Below are 18,529 nucleotides of genomic sequence, written 5' to 3' on the forward strand. Positions count from 1 at the left end.
AGACATGAGATCATTCTTACCTCTTGCCCCTGAGAGAACTCGGGGAAAAGTCAGTGTCTTAGGGGTCTATTCATCATCGGTTAGGGGTATATTCATCATCGCTTAGGGGTCTATTCATCATCACTTAATTTCTACAAAAGCAGGTGAAAATTGTCATTTTTCACCTGCAATTGTAGAAATTAAGTTTTGGGCCATTCATCATAAAGCGGGCCATTTCTCTCCCGAATGGCCCTCTGTCTCCATACACTAGTATAATATATACAATATATTCAGAGCTTGATTGCATTCGCCATCTTTAGATGGCAAGTGCTCCCACTACCCGCTCCTTCCCTATGGGAAGGAGTCCCGGGTCTCAAAAAGGGATCCTTTCGGATCCCTCCACCACTCTCCGACTCCTTCCAATGGACGATGGGGCTCTTGTGGGCATGCTTGACCTGTAGATCACGCATGCGCACTTGTCTCACTGCTCCGAAAGGAGCAGTGAAGCCGCTCGCAGAGACAGCTGATTTTCGGATCCGCTCCGGAGCAGTGATGAATTGCTCCGGCACTCGCGGCGAGTTAGTATATTAATTATCGAGTCCGATAATTAAAATAATGAATAGACCCCTTAGTCTTGGCTGCCTGTGAATTATATATTTAATAAGAACTGTGATCTAATCAGGTGAACTTACTTCACACAGGGCAGGTGTGGTGTCTTGGCCGTGATGGCTTGGGGGCAGCTTAGAGAAACTTCATGTCTATCTAGCAGTGTGATCTTTGCCTGGTCTCTGCATAATGTGGGGACAGAGTAGGGATGTGCGCCGGACCATTTTTGCCGTATTTGGATTTGGTTCTAATTCGTCGTCCGTCTTTGGATTTGGATTTGCCAAACTGCGGTGACTGGCTTTGGATTTGGATTTTTTAAAGCTAAAATCACATAAATTGGTCCTTTTTGTCTTCTTAGAGTATCATTAACCTCAATAACATTAATTTCCAGTCATTTACAGTCAATTTAGACCACCTCACAGCTTATAGTATTGTTTTCAACATTATTGGCCAAAGATTGCAGTGAGCTGACTGGTTACTAAGCGACAAAGCAGCGGAACAGACACCACAATTTAAAGCACATCTATGAAACATTGCCACACAGCAGTGGCAGAAATGAAAAGTAGTGCACCCACCCAGTGGGATATGGCCAGCAGAATCACAGTACTTGTTTACAAAGTGGGCTACGGCCCAAGGAGTCACAGTGCACAATCTTATTAACATTACACTGCACATAGTGCCCCTGATTCACATTACACCATAAAGTAGTGTCTCTTATTTATGTTACGACACACAGTAGTGCCCCTTTTACACAATGCCCACAGTAGTGACCCTTTTACACAATGCCCACAGTAGTGACCCTTTTACACAATGCCCACAGCAGTGACCCTTATACACAAAGCCCACAGTAGTATTGCCCCTTATACAATGCCCACAGTAGTAGTGCCACTTATACAGTGCCCCCAGCAGTGGTGTCCCTTACACAATGGCCCCAGTAGTGGTGCCCCCTATGCAGTGCCCTTAGTAGTAGGGCCCCCTATGCAGTGCCCCCAGTAGTAGTAAGCCCCCCAGTAGTATGCCCCCCAGTACCAGTGTCCCCATTAGCATGCCCCCCAGTAGCAGTCCCCCAGTAGTAGTGCCCCCATTAGCAGTCCCCCAGTAGAAGTGCCCCCATTAGCAGGCCCCCAGTAGTAGTAGTGCCTCCCCTTAGCAGGCCCCCAGTAGTAGTAGTGCCCCCCCTTAGCAGGCCCCCAGTAATGCCCCCTTACACACACACAAACTTACCTGAATCCCCGCTCCCGCCGACGCCCGCTCTGCTCTGCTGTATAACGCGCGGAGGGAGCCGGAAGACGGAGCTCATGAGTGAGCTAAAACTGGCTCCATCCGTGCAGCAGCCAATGAGAGTCTGTGTGACTCTCATTGGCTGCTATTACGAACACTAAGCTGCCGCTGGCGGCTGTGTGCTTGATCTGTATTGGGCAGATCTGCCCCACACTAGAGGAGCCCTGGCGTCGGATTCTCTCACGAGAATCCGACATCAGGAGGCTGCGGCTCGGCCTCGAACGGGGATCCGAGTCAGGCAGGGAACACCCGAACAGCGTTCGGGTGGACTCAGATCCCCAATGTTCGGAGCGTTCGGATTCCACAGAATCCGAACCGCTCATCTCTAGGTCAGAGTCCTTGAATCTGCAAGAAATGTGCCTGAGTGGGCAGAGATTGTTATGTTAGTGTGTTCCTCTCTCAGCTCCCTCCCAAAGAAGCTCTGTCACAGGCTCACAGTCCTACAACCCATTTACCAGAATGAGATCAGAGATCTTCAAGTAGGGAAAGAGAATCTCGCCCTGACTCCCTTCCCCTCTAAATTTAAGGATGCCTAGAGCCTTCTGGTCTTACTATACTTAGCAAAAGATCAGGAGAACCAGTGTTAAGGGTATACCTGAGAGGAGTGAAAGTGAAATTTGTTTTCTATGCTGTTAAAGAAGTCATCTGTCACTGGACAACCCGTCTTAGCACAGGCCCCTCCCTCCAATTTATGTAAGATCACCATTTACATCCTTTTCCCATAATGCCGATACCTAGAAGGACATCAGGATACCGGTAAGTAAAGATTAGGCACCCCCGGGGTAAGGTTTAGGCTTAGGCACCTCCCCCGGGGATGGTTAGGGTTAGGCTGTGGGGAGGGAGGGTTAGGCACCACCACGGGGAGGGGGGGAGGTTAGGGAAAGGTTAGGGTTAGGCACCACTAAGGGAGGGTTAGGGGGAGAGAGGGGAGGGTTAGGGTCCTTACCTGCACCTGTCGGGATTCTGCACCATTTGGCATTCCAGCGTCGGTATTTGAATCTCACACTGATTACCAATACAGTTATACATATTTTAACAAAACCTTTTTTTATAGTACCAAAAAACATGAATGTGAGTGAGAGATATGGGAAAACACGTAGCCTATGTTCTAACCCAGTCTGTAAATTACTCTTATGCAAATTATCAAGTCAGGCATTTAAAAGTTTTGGCCGTGACTCAGCAACAAACATACATTTCCTTTTTAGATATTAAGTAGGGATACACAGGTTTCCGGCAATGTGCTGCACAGCAGTGAATGTCTAGATTGCTTCTCACAGAACTACGGAATAGAGTAGCTGCACGTAGTAAAATCCACAATGTTTGTAGCTAATATTACTTTAAACGTCACTCAGATGTCCGCATACAAAATCCCCTTTCAATTTCATTCTAATGACGTTTGGTCACGGACTTGCCCGGGCAACGCCCAGTACTACAGCTAGTTATTATATAGGTATGAGGGTTCAGAGACTATAATGAATGTCTGCATAATGTTGGGAGGGACTGACTGCCATTATCACTTAATATGCACCAAACAGATGCTGCTGTCAGGGCTCATCCATGTTGTCCTAGATAGTGGTTTCTATATAAGAATCTGTACTGCCTTGCAATAGACAGTATATGTAGAAATAGAAAGTGTATTATAGGATATATTTTTAAATGCATTTTGTTAAATATTTTATTTAAATTCACATATATAACTCCTCTGCAGTGCACGCTTATATTGGTTATCTGATGTTATGGGTCTTGATTCTTTCTGGTCTGTTCAACCTGTTTTCATATAAAGATGATGCTTATGTCTAAATCAATGTGCCTCTCATTTCTTTAGGGCTGCTATGAGCTGGTCACTAACTTCATGGAAACTAACATGGGGATCATTGCTGGGGTTGCCTTTGGAATTGCATTCTCACAGGTAAGGGCAGGTGTTACGTCTACTATGTTTCTGCTTTTCCCACTATGCTCTGCTCCTGAACATGGGGGAGATGCATCAGACCTTCAAGAGAGATGCTGTGAAGAAGTTGCCCTTAGCAACCAATCAGCTTCTAAACAATGGCTAGAAGCTGGTGTCTATGGGCAACTTCTATATTTATAAGGAAAAGGTTAATGTTAACCGTATAAGGATTTGATGCATCTCCCCTGTATATGTGAGAAAACGGGCAGATGAAATGGGACATTTTCAGGTGTATTTTTTTCCTGCAGAGTAACTGGACTCTATGCACAGGCTCATTGGCAATCTATTTTGCTGATGCATAATGAACACTAGATGAAAATTCAATAATTCCTACTGTACTACTGCTAGTAACAAAATATTATGCTTTGTTCCTATTTTATGAATGAAAAACCAACTACAATGTATTAACTTCAGGAGTAGTTACAAAAAAAATTTCCACAGAAAAAAATGGCAACTTATTCTGGCATGGGTACAGTACGGTGGTAGAAGATAAAGACTATAATGTGTCCTAGGCATTTTTAATTATATATCACTTATTCCTCTGCACCTGTTACCAATCTGTGTCCTCTAATTTCTAATATGAACAATACTGGGCTAATATAACTTGACTTGATCTTTCCCACATTACATGTAAACTGGTGTCCTGTATCACATCTGTAACCTGATCATGAGGTCATGACAGGATCACGCAGACTCACTCTTCTAGATCAGGGGTGGCCAAAACTGGTGCTCAAGGACCCCTAACTGTGTATGTATTCTAGGTTACCTGTGGATGTTTTAAAATGGGATAGTTGGTAATATAACTGTTAGGGGTCCTTGAGGACCAAGCTTGGCCACCACTATTCTCAGAGCCAGATTAACAACATGGTGGCAAAAGCTCTCGCCCAGGAGCCCCAATTCATAGCTATATACCAAGAGTTGGGGACACTGGCAAAATTCCCAGCATATTTTATTAACAATTTTATATGTAGGCCACCTCCAAACCTTAATCTGGCCCTGCCTGTTCTGAATCACACATAATAAGGCTCTTTCATGAATCGCAGAAAGTGTGGACCTCAAATACTTCCTTATTCTTACTTATCTACTCGCCCACCTATTGCATTAGAAAGTGTCCTTTAGCGTCCATGGCACCAGTGGCGCAACTACAGGAGATGGGTTGGATGCTGTGAATATGGTTCCCCCAGATGAGGGGTACACCCCAAGTTCCACCATTGGCATACTAGGCAAAGCTTCAGCCTAGTGCCTTCACTACTAAAGGGGTATACAGGTGGCCACTAGGTGGGCTGGGATATATATATATATATATATATATATATATATATATATATATAAAAAGCACTAATCCACGGCACTCACCATTCCTAGATTTGGGGTGCAACATGGTATGTGACCACATTGTTTAAATAGAAATCACAGGGGCTCTGCACTCACCATAATAACTAATAATAATAATAAACAGTGGTGTTTTAGTTCATGAATTGATCAATGCATTTAAGCTTGCAGCCCATCGTCACTGGACCCCACTTTACTGCAAGTCCCTACTCTATTGCTCAGAATTATAGCATGGACATAGCCATCACATAAATGTTAAACTCAGGGTATGCTGTCAAGGTTTAAAGCTCACAGCAACTTTGCTTTTAAACGTGTGACAGTTACCAAGCACACCTGTTGCTAAGCACCTAGGAAAACAGCTGACACAAGTTAATTAAACTAGTTAAAATGGGTGACGTGATGATGGGCTGCAAGCTTAAATGCATTGATCAATTCATGAACTAAAACCCCACTGTTTATTATGTTTATTATTATTATTAGTTATTATGGTGAGTGCAGAGCCCCTGTGATATATATATATATATATATATGTGTGTGTATTGCGCACATACATATATATATGTATGCTCCTTAATGTGCTCCATCCCCCCATCTGTAAATTCATTGCTTACCCCCTCCTCCATATGTTCTACATCAGTGCTTGTGTTTTCAGTATTGCTCTTCTGTGTTTTTTTCCTATCGTTCTGTTTAACAAGTACACCCCCTCCCCCCATTGGGCTGTAAGATCTGTACTGCAGTCCTGCAGAAAGCCCCATAAGTAACTTAGCTGTTTTCTTGTTTACCCTCCTATTTGGCTGGATTCCTCTGAGGAACGGCAGTGGTATTACTGTCATCACCTACACAGTCCATCTACCCTGCTTATCCCAGCTTCCCTTCACCGTCAATCTAACCCGCGTATCCGGCCCCTGTATATAACTATGAACAGTGTTGTATTTCAGATACAACGGACTCCAAATCAACATGATTAGTACTTACAGCTGCGTCAAGCTGGGTGCAGACATGAAGTCACTCAGGTGCCGGGATCCAGGCGCCATGAGGAGGTGCGTTTGAGCTATGAGGGGCTGCCATGGTGAAGCACCGCAGGACTTCTATTTACAAGTGCAAAGGAAGCGCTGCGGCACAGCCTGATAGCGGCTGCAGCTGATCAGACCCGCAGCCGCCGCCAGTTCACTGTAAAAGGAGGATGTCTCATACAGAGACATCCTTCAGTTTCATGTTTGACAGATTGAGTGGCGCCCTCAGGCAGTTGCCTAATGGTAGCGCCGACCCTGATCCCACTGTGCTGTCAACAGTTTCCTTCGCACACACTTTATATTATTTAAATAGTCTCGTCCTGCCACCAGAATACAATCCAAAAGTAGGAACACTAATGTGTCTGATCAGTATACAGCAAGCCACTTCCCTGGTCCCCCCCAAATTCTCTGATTGGTTAGTGTAATCTTTTGCAGACCCAGAGACACTGCCATCTCCATTTGATAGTCCATAAGCCAGGGCAGAAAATAGGATTTTTGTCAACCGCGGCAAAACAGTAATTTGGCGTCCCCCCTGGTAATTCCCCCATAGTAAAGCCCCCTGCAGTAGTGCCCCCATAGTAATGCCCCTGTAGTAGTGCCATATGGTAATGCCCCTGTAGTAGTGCCCATATAGTAATGCCCCTGTAGTAGTGCCCATATTATAATGCCCCTGTAGTAGTGCCCATATCTGAATGCCCCATAGTAATGCCCCTGTAGTAGTGCCCATATAGTAATGCCCCCTTAGTAATGTCCCTGTAGTGCCATTTACACACAGAAAAAAAACATTACTTACCTTAAACCCTGCTCCTACATCCGCCGCCGTCCTGTCCGCCCGTCTGCTCCTCGGAACTATGGAGTTATGACGTCTCTCCCTTAGTGCCTGTGGGGACAGCCGGAAGCTGGAGTTCAGGAGAGAACTCCAGCTTCCGGCTACTGCGGCGATGCAGGGAAGGAACCGGGCGCCTGCTGGTAATAACATCTCAGCGGGCGTCCGGCTTGGAGCCTCCCTGCGGCGCCGGGCTGGAGGACACTGGCGGCGGCTGCAGCGGCGCACCCGGTGCATGTGCACCTCCACCCCCGCTAGTTGCAGTCCTGCATAAGCTTTCCTGTGCGACTGAACAAGATATCACAAAGCAGTAGTCAAATTGTAGTTCTGCACATATCTGGTTCATTAATGAAACTGAAAACTGCACTTGCTCAATTATAGTATTTGCATGGCACAGTAGAGATGAATGCATTTATGCCTTTGGCCAGGGGGGGTATTAAGAACTGGGGACACCTATGCAGCGGACCCTCACCACCACCATGAAGCAGGCCCCTACTCCCCCCACCACCACCCTCCTGTACCTGTGGAAATGCGCCGACTCCCTGTGCTTTTTCCACTGTGCCATCTTTCCAGTGATAACAGTAAAGCTGGCACATGTGCACTAGAAAGCAGAGAGAGTCTTTGCTAGCTCCTGCGTGGTGCCATCTTTCTGAAATTATCACTAACAACCACACTAGAGGCAGACACAGTGGTCATTCCTGGGCGTGGGATGTAGACCCCACACCCATGATATATACTTCACTGCCTTTTGGTGTACATATAAAATACACACAAAATAAAATCTACTTTCATTTTTATGTAGAATTGTAACTATTTTACAGTATGAACAGCTCAAAATGAGCAGTACGTGTCAGGTATAGCAATGTAGGATATACAAGCATTAAAACTGTGTGAGTCCTCAGTGAAGAAGAGGCATTACACTATTATTTAAAAATTAAATGAAAACACATTTTATTTTTAATACACTATTGTGTTGTGTACAAATACAGTAGGTCCATTAATTCACTACTGCTTGGGGATCAAAAGCATTGTCAATGTTTTTTTTCAGATCAAAATGTGCAAATTGATTTTCATAGAAAAAAAATGATAATGTTTTGTTCTTCTTGGATGCGTTAGACAAAATAACACAAATTAAGTTTTCAAAACAGCAGCAGTGTATTAACACTAATCTTCACACTCATTTTAAAGCTGAACAGAGTGTAGTGATAAGTGGCTGCATATAACACTACACTATGTCATTTTTGAAGAAAGACCCAAAATTGTAGTCACGGTTGGGGATCTGTAAAATGTTAACCTGGATGAATATAATGGTATTGCCAAAAGAACGAACATACGTTTGCAGAATGTCAGCGGTAATTCCACACTTGGAACAGTGCTAAGTGTGTGGCTACTCCTGACATAATGGATAATTGGGTCTTGTGACAAGTTATATCGCTGTGACATAAATCACCTGCATTATAATCTCTTTGATATGGTAAGGCCACAGAATGGAGAATAGTTTTGAGAGGTGTAATAAAGACATTTTGTTCTCTCTATGCTGAGGCCTTAACAGAATTATGTTTTTAACGTTAACATGCTGTTACCATGCCAAGTTCTCTTCTATCATTATCTTCAGACTATGGGGCATATTCAATTAGGTGAGAAAAGTCCCATACTCTTCGCATGCCGGACTTTTCGCCGTCATCGCTGGTTTTCCATGCGAAAAAGTATTGCGCACTTCTCCGCTTATGCCTGTATTCAATTAGAAATCGGCGAAAACGGGACCCGGCGAAACTGTAACATGCGAAAAGTACTGTCAGATTTGGGGAAATCAGCCTGACACCCCCCAAAACATGCGCTGACATTGGGGATCACTATAGATACCCCCGAATAGGCCTGCTAAAGGTATTTGGGGAACTTAAATGATCTCAATAGCTGCGTCTTTGCATAACTGTTGAAGAATAGCATTTAGCTGTGTGTTTGGTGAAAATAAGTAGTCCCAGCAAATTTGGGGTACATGAAAATGGGTGCTAGCATATTTTAAAGTTGCTAAAGTGAAGTTTTATGCCTGGGGCATACTTGGGACCCCCCCTGGAGTCTATTACGCTAGTTTTTAAGTTTGTCCGTCAAATTTGGACTTTTTCGCCCCCAAAATGAAAGTACTTTTTTGGGGTGATCTAAAGTATTTTTGAAACTTTTTTTGCTGCAGTTTACCTTTGGGAGACTGTCCCAAGGGTGCACGGGGGTTTTCCGAGGTTTGCACCCCAAAACCCCCATTCTGCACTTTTTTCCGACACCTAATCATAGGCGAAACTTTTTCTCAGGTTCCAATGCATTGAGTTTCCGCAATGGCAAAAAGTCTCTGGAATTGAATATGGAGGAAACTTTTTGCATGCCGAAATGACGTCACTCGCGATACTTTTTTGCAGAAAACGGCCTTTCGCACCTAATTGGATATGGCCCTAAGATGGGGTACACATTAGGCAATATATTGGCTGATTTGTCATGTGTACTCTCAATCGCGCATTCATGTGCGTTGTTCATCGCATCTTCTCATCTGTTACGCTGCACATCAGATGGGAAGATGTTATGCATTGTGTACACTCAACCGGAACACCACAAGATATATTGGTCCAATCTTTCCTCTGAAGACATCCCCTGACCTGCCAGTGGTCTACATGATGATTGCATAGTGTGTACAGGAGAAAAGAGTAATTGGATGCAATGCTCCGACATGATATATTGTGCCGGTGTTCGGAAGATTACACAGTGTGTAAGCTCTGTATTGTGTGTTCTAGGATGAAGGGAAATTGGAAAGACCATCGCTTCTTTTGGACGTTGTTCTGATGTGTACTCAGCCTATAATCAGTTAGTCTACTAATTATTCGGAGGTGTATGTATATTATATATATACAAAAATTATCCATCCCGGAGATCCAATCAGGGGCTCATGTATAGATTTGACCAGCACTCCATTAAGTTATAAATGTTTAATATCCATAGTGAAAAAAACGTCTTTAAGGCAACACATGTACCAGCAACATGTTATAGATAGTAAATCCCTTATCCAAGTGTTCATTCATCGCTGGGGCTCAGCGTTCCTACCCAACACCCTAGTCCCAGCTGCTGCGAGTGCCAACAATCATTGCACTTTCAAAGATAATCTACAAACTCCACATAGATAGGGCTGTGGTGGGAATTGAACCTAAGACCTCAGTGTTGTAAGGCTGTAATGCTAACCATTACCTCTGCTGGTGGGTCCTCTACAGATTTTTTGTGGCACTTATAAATAAAAGATGATAATCATAATAAAACAAATTTCAGTACAATGTGGCTCTTCAGCTGTACACATACAAATCCTAGCCTAGCCAGTCCTCTGCTGTAAGTAACTCATAGTAAACTGAGTTGTAGTTCAACAGCAGTTGAAAGGTACAGTTACTACTAGCTCCTACTCTACAGGTTGATTGAGGCTTACAGGTTGATTGAGGCTTGTCGGCCCCTAGCTGAACCTCTAGAGGAGGTGCTTTTTTTGTTCCTTATAATTAAAAATGCAATTTATAGCATACGGTAGGGAAGAAATAGCAGGACTTCATGCGGCTAAGATTTAATGATAAAATCAGAGTGCTGCACCCTCCACACTTTTACACTGATGTCATATCTAGTAGCTGTGCCAGGCGCTCTCATTACTCCGCAGGAGCTGATAGAAACCAAGAGAAAATATTGACTTGATGTGTGAAAATATGTTTTGACTGCGCAGCCAGGATTGATCACTGGACAGAATGAACGACCTGTGGTGTCCACATTATCTGCTGCTAGAATGGAAAGCGACCTTTGTTCTACACTGTAATTGTTTAACAGACTTCAGCTAGACCACTGTGACAGTTATTTATGGATGAAATTCTATTTTAGCTTCCATTGTCTATCACATCACTCCTGTCGCTACATTTCACAGAGCTGAATCACAACTTACAATTAACACGATGGTTAGGAGGCATTGACGCCACATATTTCTGTATTAATATTCTGTTCTATGTTCCGAGTCGCAAAACACTTTTATTGTGATTCTTGAGCAGAGTAATATAGTGTTCCCGCTAGGCTGTTTTAGCGGGGCGCGGCGCCCTGCCCTCCTTCTGGAGGGCAAAAAGCACCCTGCCCTCCAGGAGGAGGGCAAAAAGCGCCCTGCCCTAACAGCCTGTGGGAGCCGTTCTCACCCGCGGGACGCAGTGTCCTGCGGGTGGACAAACATGCGGTGACCCGGTCACCGCCGGGGAATAGACGCCGGGCGCATGCGCCCGGCGTCTATTCTCCCTTTCTGCAGCGCTTGGGGGCTGCCCGGCATGTCCGTAAGCGCCAGGCACGCCCCCAAGTATGACGAAAAGGGGGACGCGTCTTATAGACACGCCCCCTTTTCATAACCACGCCCCCTTTTCGGACGAGCTAGAGGGAACACTAGTAATACAGATAAAAGGTTTCGACGACCAACCATATTTCATAATTTTTTAAGGCTTGTTAATATTTAGATAGTAATTATGTTAAAAAAATAACTTCTGCGCACATTATATGTATTATGTATTCTAAACTTGCTGAGAGATAGTAGACAAATTGGTAAGAAGCAGCCATTTTGCATTAATGCAGTTCTCACATGAGCTTGCATAAACAAGTGTCTCATGCAGAAGAACAGATCCAGTAATGGAGTTCTACTTCCCTGAGGAATTTATCAAAGCCTTGTCCATTTCCTTTTCTGGCAGATACTTTCTATTAATTTACTAGGTCAGTGAGTGTAATGTATGGAAGTATTAATACAATAACATCATTGGCCTTTCTCAAGTTTGTTATCTAGCAGCTCACTACGTTGCTCTATAGGCCTTTGTTCATGTTAATATTCATTATATTGCATTTAATCGTTTGTCATGTATGGTCATTGCAACATGATATTTGTCTTAAATTTGTTGTAATAGCTGTGGACCATGAAGTTATATGTATCTGTCTGTAATAGGTCTGTTATATCTTGTTATCTCAATAAAGGAGTTAGGACCACGACCACGAGTACAATGGTTCTTAACTTGCATATAACAACTGAAAATAAAAAAAAAATAGCAAAACATCCTAGTTATGATATAAAATACCAACTGGATTTGCCTATTCATTTCTCAACTCCTCTAATGTCCTGTCTTGCTGTTGTTACATTCCTCTTCATCTTCAGGCTTATATGCCATGCCATGTCCGCTACCAGCCCTCAGTGCACAGGTATGAATAGACTGTGTAATCAGAGCTGAAAGGGCCAGTAAACATGAAATACATGTTCCAATGTGGGAAGGCATATTGAAGCAGCAGTCACAAATGTACATGTTACATGAATAATGACAGCAGTTAATGTTTGGCTTTGTGACTTTGTTATGCAAGACACCAGGGGTGGCCATACTTTTTGACTCTGTGATCTACTTATAAAGCTAAAAACCTTTCATGATCTACCAAGACCGAAAAGGGGGCGTGGTATGCAAATAGGGGGAGTGACCTCACAGCAAGGGGATTGGGGTCTGTCCTCCCGAAATCACACACAGTATCCCTAATTCAAATTACGCCACACAGTAGCACAATCTTATTCACATTACAATGCACATAGTACCCCTGATTTGCATTACACCACATAGTAGTGTCCCTGATTCACATTACGACACACAGTAGTGCCCCTTATACACATTGCCCACAGTAGTGCCCCTTATACACATAATGTCCACTGTAGTAGTGCCCCTTTTCCAATACCTCCAGTAGTAGTACTCCTCATGCAATGCCCCTTATGCAATGTCCCTGTAGTAGTGCCCCTTATGCAGCACCCGGAAAATGGAGTAGGCAGCAGTGACACCTCTCCAGCCTGGTGCCTCCCTGCAGCACAGAGCCAGCTAAGAGCATTACGCCGGATCTGGGTGCAGCAGCCAATAAGAATCTGCCTGACTCTTATTGGCTGCTGCTGGCGGCTCCCGGACGTCCACCGGGATTGACTGGTCATGTGTCCACGGTCAACCATGATCAACATTTTGGTGGCCACCCCTGCAATACACCATAAGCTATTGTCCTTTGTCAGTCACACAAGCGGCTAGCATTACCTTTGACATTTGATATTACAGAAGTCTGTTGTGTATTGGAGGAGAGACTGCCTGGTGTACGGTGGTTCTGTTAGTGCCCAAAATGTTACATATTCTCAATATTATTAATAGCACATTCTTATTATGCAGCCTGCCTTCCGGTTTAGTGGCCCCTTAATATGATCTGTGCGCAACTGAAATGAAGCAAATGGAAGGCATTAAGGCTGACTGTAACATGGAGGCGCATAGTGCACCCCTAGATAATGCACACAGGTGCTTTTTTAACTCCTTACTAATATAAAGTAGAAAAGTAAATGTCCTGTAATGCAATTTGAGTTACATTTTTCCTCTGTCTAATGGTGGCCTTAGCGACAGGATCACTGTCCAATTTGGCTAATTATGTAGGATGTACATGATCCAGCCAATTAGCCCTTGGGCACGTGGCCAGAGCTGCTCCGGCAGCACTTCAATATGCATTAGCCGCTCTAACAACTATAGAGAGGCACCTAATTTTACTTATATAACTGCTTAGTACAGTATGGAAAGGCGGTATCACACTTCCTTCTGGTCTGTAGTCTGCACACTATGTGATATGTTTTGGTAATTTAGTATACAGTACAAATATACAGTGTGCTTTATGGTACCCACATAATTAAAAAACACATACAAAATATAACTGAAAAGCACAAAATGTATTAACAGAGAAAAAACAATGGGCCTGATTCAGCAAGGATGCTGCGAAAATATGCTAATAATTGCAGTCGCAAAGCACTTGCACAGACACCATACAGACGCCCACTTCCCCTCCCGCACATCTGTAATACCTTATAATCCAGACAAAACATCGGTAACAGCAAAGTACATCGGAACCACTCGCACATTTAAGGCAGGTCTGACCCTACCACTAAATTGCTAACTTTCCTGTACGCAGTGAGAGCTCAGGCTGCGTATGCCATCGTAGTGGCTAATTCATGCACGCCCCTGTAACAGCGTTCAACGCACTGGCATGCCTGCGTTTCTCTGACCACGCCTCCATCACCACCCCCAAATGGTACTTCCTGTCAATCACTCTGCAATGGGTCTGCGTACTCGCTGCGATCACAGCCTCGCTCGCAGTGAGGTATTCACTCACACTGCAATGCATACACATGCGCAGTACGCAACAATCGACCATCTGCGTACACTTTAGCAGTTGCGATCCTTACTGAATCAGGCCCAATGTCCAATATAAACATTGCGTGATTGTGAATAAATCAGTTACATAATATGTATAAATGTTCTACCTGTCATATGAAGCAGTAGTCCTTTAGGGGTCTATTTACTAAGCAGTGTTAGGAGACAGAGTGAAATGTGATAAGAAAGTGATAAGATGCCAGCCAATCAGCTCCCAACTGTCATCTCACAGGCTGTGTTTGAAAAATAACGGGAGCTGATTGGCTGGCACCATATCACTTTCTTATCACTTTTCACTCTGTCTCCTAACACTGCTTAGTAAATAGACCCCTTAGTCATTATTTGATATTGTTTTAAAACAAAGCGGCAATTTTATAAATACAATCTACACAGGAAAGTAGATGATACTTATAAAAATAAAATGGAACATGATTGCAGCCTAATATATTAATCCTGCTTCATTCTCTTCCAGCTAATTGGAATGTTACTGGCGTGTTGTCTTTCCCGGTTTATCACTGCAAATCAGTACGAGATGGTGTAAGAAGGTGAATTTCTTTCCTTTTATTCTTGCACCAAGGCACCACTTGCTTCCAGCACCACTTTCACGCTATAAAGCACATTTGCTTTTAAATTACTTAAGCAAATGCCTTGATTTAAAACCAATCAATTCATCTGGTAACAGCATGTGTCTCCTTATTTATATGTGTGCGTGGCCTGCATACACAGCTCATGCTATTTATTTATTAATGGGCTTTCATCTCTGGTGTAGGAGATGAGCTAAGTGAAAATTATTTTCAGTTTCATGTTAGGAGCTATATTGTCGGCTATTATAACTTGGTTTATTTAATACATTAGATAGCCATAGAAAAATGTTTGTATCAAATCCAAATAGAATGTTAATTTTAACCTTCTAGCTCCATGCCTGTACGTTCCATAGACCACATCTGGTCAGTATGCCATGCACACTAACAGACAAAGCTACCATGTGTCTGGTGAAATTAAATTACCATTGTAGAAGTGAGACTGACAGGATATTGTCATCTGTAAGAGATAAATTTACTAAGAATCGTTTTTGGTCGATATGGGCATTTTCTGCGATATCCCCTGATTTGGCAAATCAGAGATTTATACCAAAATGGCTGGTTAATTCATGCTTCTGTTTGTCAGCAGATTATATTGTAAATGAGGCAATCTGACTGAAATCACACATGGCAGAAACCGATGGATCAGATCTAAATAGACAGTTAAATACGCTGCTTAGTAAATTCGTGATTTTGAGTCTAAATCATTCCAGGGATGTCCAGCGATTATGCTGTAGAAGTCAAACACAATTCTTAGTGAAGTTAGCCTAAACCCCATGACATGTTCTAGAGCAGGCCTGGCCAACCTGTGGCTCTCCAGCTGTTGTGAAACTACAAGTCCCAGCATGCCTTGCCACAGTTTTGCTATTAGAGATTGCTAAAACTCTGGCAAGGCATGCTGGGACTTGTAGTTTAACAAAAGCTGGAGAGCCACAGGTTGGCCAGGCCTGATCTAGAGGCCTGCTCACTTTGGGTCTTGTGCAGAACTCAACACGTCAATTTTGTGAATGGATCTTGCGTGTTTTTGAACTGCGCATGCTATGTAGCCACGAGTACTTCTCTAAGGGCGATGTTGAGTCATAAATGACTCTTCTCCACTGGCAGCAGAAACAGAGTAACTAGATGGTAACGGGCGCTAGTAAGTTTAGTAAGGGTGTGTAATGATGGCTATTAAACCCACAGTACCGATCAGGACAGTTAGGCGATAGAGATGCAAGTACAATTACGTTTGACTTGCGTTTCATTCTGCAACAGCACCATTAGGAGACCTCAGTTCCAGCTTAAACTACATGCAAGTAGTGGACACTTCCTTTGCACATTTACGTGCATTGATATGTGCACTCGATAAACTTAAATGATCCCCAAAATCTTAAAGAACTTAAAGTATAATTATTTCTTAAACAATCATGTCAGTTGTTTCTTCATTTTTGGTATGCTCTTAAACACACATGTCAATGCTAAGTACATTAAGATGAACCCTGAAAAAATCCAATCCACAAATCTCAGGATATTCTGGACTGCAAACCCACCCATTGGGAATAGGCCATTTGTTGTAGACATTTATATATGTAAGAGCTACAAGACATAGGTCAATGTTTGCTCCATTTTATTTTCTAATGTTTTTGAGGGAACAATAAATGATCAGGATTATACTTTTTTGATAAATGTATAATCTGTCTGTATTTCTTTTCTTCTAGGGGCCACCAGTTTCTTTTGTCAGGAGCTGATAGAATCAAGAAGGAATTTACAGAATGTTAGAGCACACAACGCATCCACCAAGCACTCCGTGTTCCCATTTTGTAGTGTAACCATCCGTTCCAGTAAAGTCGTGCCATGAAGAGTAGCCTATATAGTGTCTATCTGCACACTTCCTTCTGGGAAGGCTTTTCGTATGATGGCACTCTGTGTGTTCTTTAGTCATACTGTAGTTGTAATGTTACTATGATAATCCATTAACTGCCTCGACCTGCCTGTGCATGCAGTAACTGATACAAACACAGGGACAATGATGTCCTGAACAATGGTTTATTAAATGTCCCACACATTTATATAACTCAGTACATGAAAAACAGATATAGCCTATCTAATCTTTTTATATATATATATTTATTTACAAGGCATACTTATTTTGGTTTATTTTGCCATATACTGCATACAGATACCACAATAATTAAAATAAATCTGTGATATGATAATACTTGAAGAGTAATGTTGAACTACGTTGTGCTTCGAATGGACTCCAGGAGCCTTGTGTTAGGCTGAGACCTGGATCCTGGCTCTGTGCTATATGGCTAATGCTTTATGATCTTTGTCTAGTGAATTTTTTGCTTCAGATTCCAGGAACCTGTGATTCACTGTACTAAACTGTTGTTGCTTACTGTGAAGGCAGTATATTGATGCTTTTTTATCCTTAGTGTAAAACTAATCTCAGTGTGCATCCATGACTATTCTTTCCTTTCCTTGCTAATGTTCCCTTTTGTTTTCGTTCTACTCCTGTTGCTTTGGACGTGCAGCAACCAAATGATATTTTCAGGACAGTGTGAAAACTTAGATATAAGTAAGGACAGAACTTGGAAATGTTCAAACCTTTTTCAAGATGAATTACAAATTATAATTTTTTTTTATATATCTATATATAATGTCTCCATCTAGCATGCTGAGGAAAATGCTTTGATATTGTGAGCATTTGTGATACACATATTAATAAACTGAACTACGACAGACTGTTGATTGTATCATTTATATGGTTTGTTACTTCTTTTCTTTTTTTACCATGCAAGGATTGTATTTGTTTGTTGTTGTTTTTTTGTTTGGTTTCTATAGTAGAACCAAAACCTATGTACAACCTAACAGAAGTAAAAAATACGGAATAGCCATGTTAGAGAATGTAGCAGCACATTTTGTCAAAAGTATGGAGGAAAGGGGTAGACCTCAAATTTGGGGACTCAGGCCTGATTCAGCAAGGATCGCTATTCTGCTAGAACGCACGTCCCGCCGTTGCTAATATTAGCGGTGAAATGCAAATGTTTGCAATCGCATTGTGATCACAGCTTACCATAATGACGCCCACTTCCCCTTACACACATCCATATACTTGGGTAACATAGCACAATAATCTGTAACATCGGATCCATACGCACAGTTAAGGCAGGTCAGACCTCACTCAGGAATTGCTAACTTCAGTACACGCTATGATACCTCAGGCTGCATATGGTATTGCAGTGGATAATTTATGCACGCCCCGGCAACGCACTGGCACGCCTGCCTTCTCCCAACCATCCCCCCCATCGCCACCCACAAACGGCACTTCCTGTCAATCAATGTGCTCTGGGTCTGCATAGCCTCTGCAAATGCATTTCCCATCGCAATTGCTAGTTCACGCACTGCGATGCATGCGCTAATGAATTAATCGACCAATTGCGTGCGTCTTTGCTACTCGTATCCTTGATGAATCAAGTCCTCAGTTTAGTTACTGCAGGAGTGTAAACAGCCCCCCACAACAAAAAAAAAGTAATTACTGCTTACGGAAAGGGGGCGTGTCCTTGCGGAACACCCCCAATTCATCACACTTTGAGATGTGCCCAGCACTTACGGAGGTGTAAGGTGCTACAGGTGTATATGGATGTTGCTGAGCCTGCTTCCAGTACTTGCTCCCCCTTGACCAACACCCTAATGCCAGCAGCAGTTACACCCCCCTTACACCAGCAGCAACACCCCCTTCCCTTACA

At 43.0% G+C, this 18,529-nt stretch overlaps 1 protein-coding gene across 1 annotated transcript in view; it reads left to right on the plus strand.

Moving 5' to 3' along the window:
• Positions 1-17,525, plus strand: part of TSPAN7 (tetraspanin 7) — a 134,468-nt gene extending 116,943 nt beyond the window's left edge. Inside the window, exons 6-8 of the mRNA XM_088451552.1 lie at positions 3,692-3,775; positions 14,693-14,765; positions 16,499-17,525. Coding sequence (XP_088307678.1) covers positions 3,692-3,775; positions 14,693-14,761 — 153 coding nt within the window. The 3' untranslated portion in view covers positions 14,762-14,765; positions 16,499-17,525. The remainder of the gene's footprint in view (positions 1-3,691; positions 3,776-14,692; positions 14,766-16,498) is intronic.
• The last annotated feature ends 1,004 nt before the right edge of the window (positions 17,526-18,529 follow it).

Source organism: Taudactylus pleione, unplaced genomic scaffold (assembly GCF_031769625.1).
Source record: "Taudactylus pleione unplaced genomic scaffold, aTauple2 ptg000026l, whole genome shotgun sequence".
Lineage (NCBI taxonomy): Eukaryota > Metazoa > Chordata > Amphibia > Anura > Myobatrachidae > Taudactylus > Taudactylus pleione.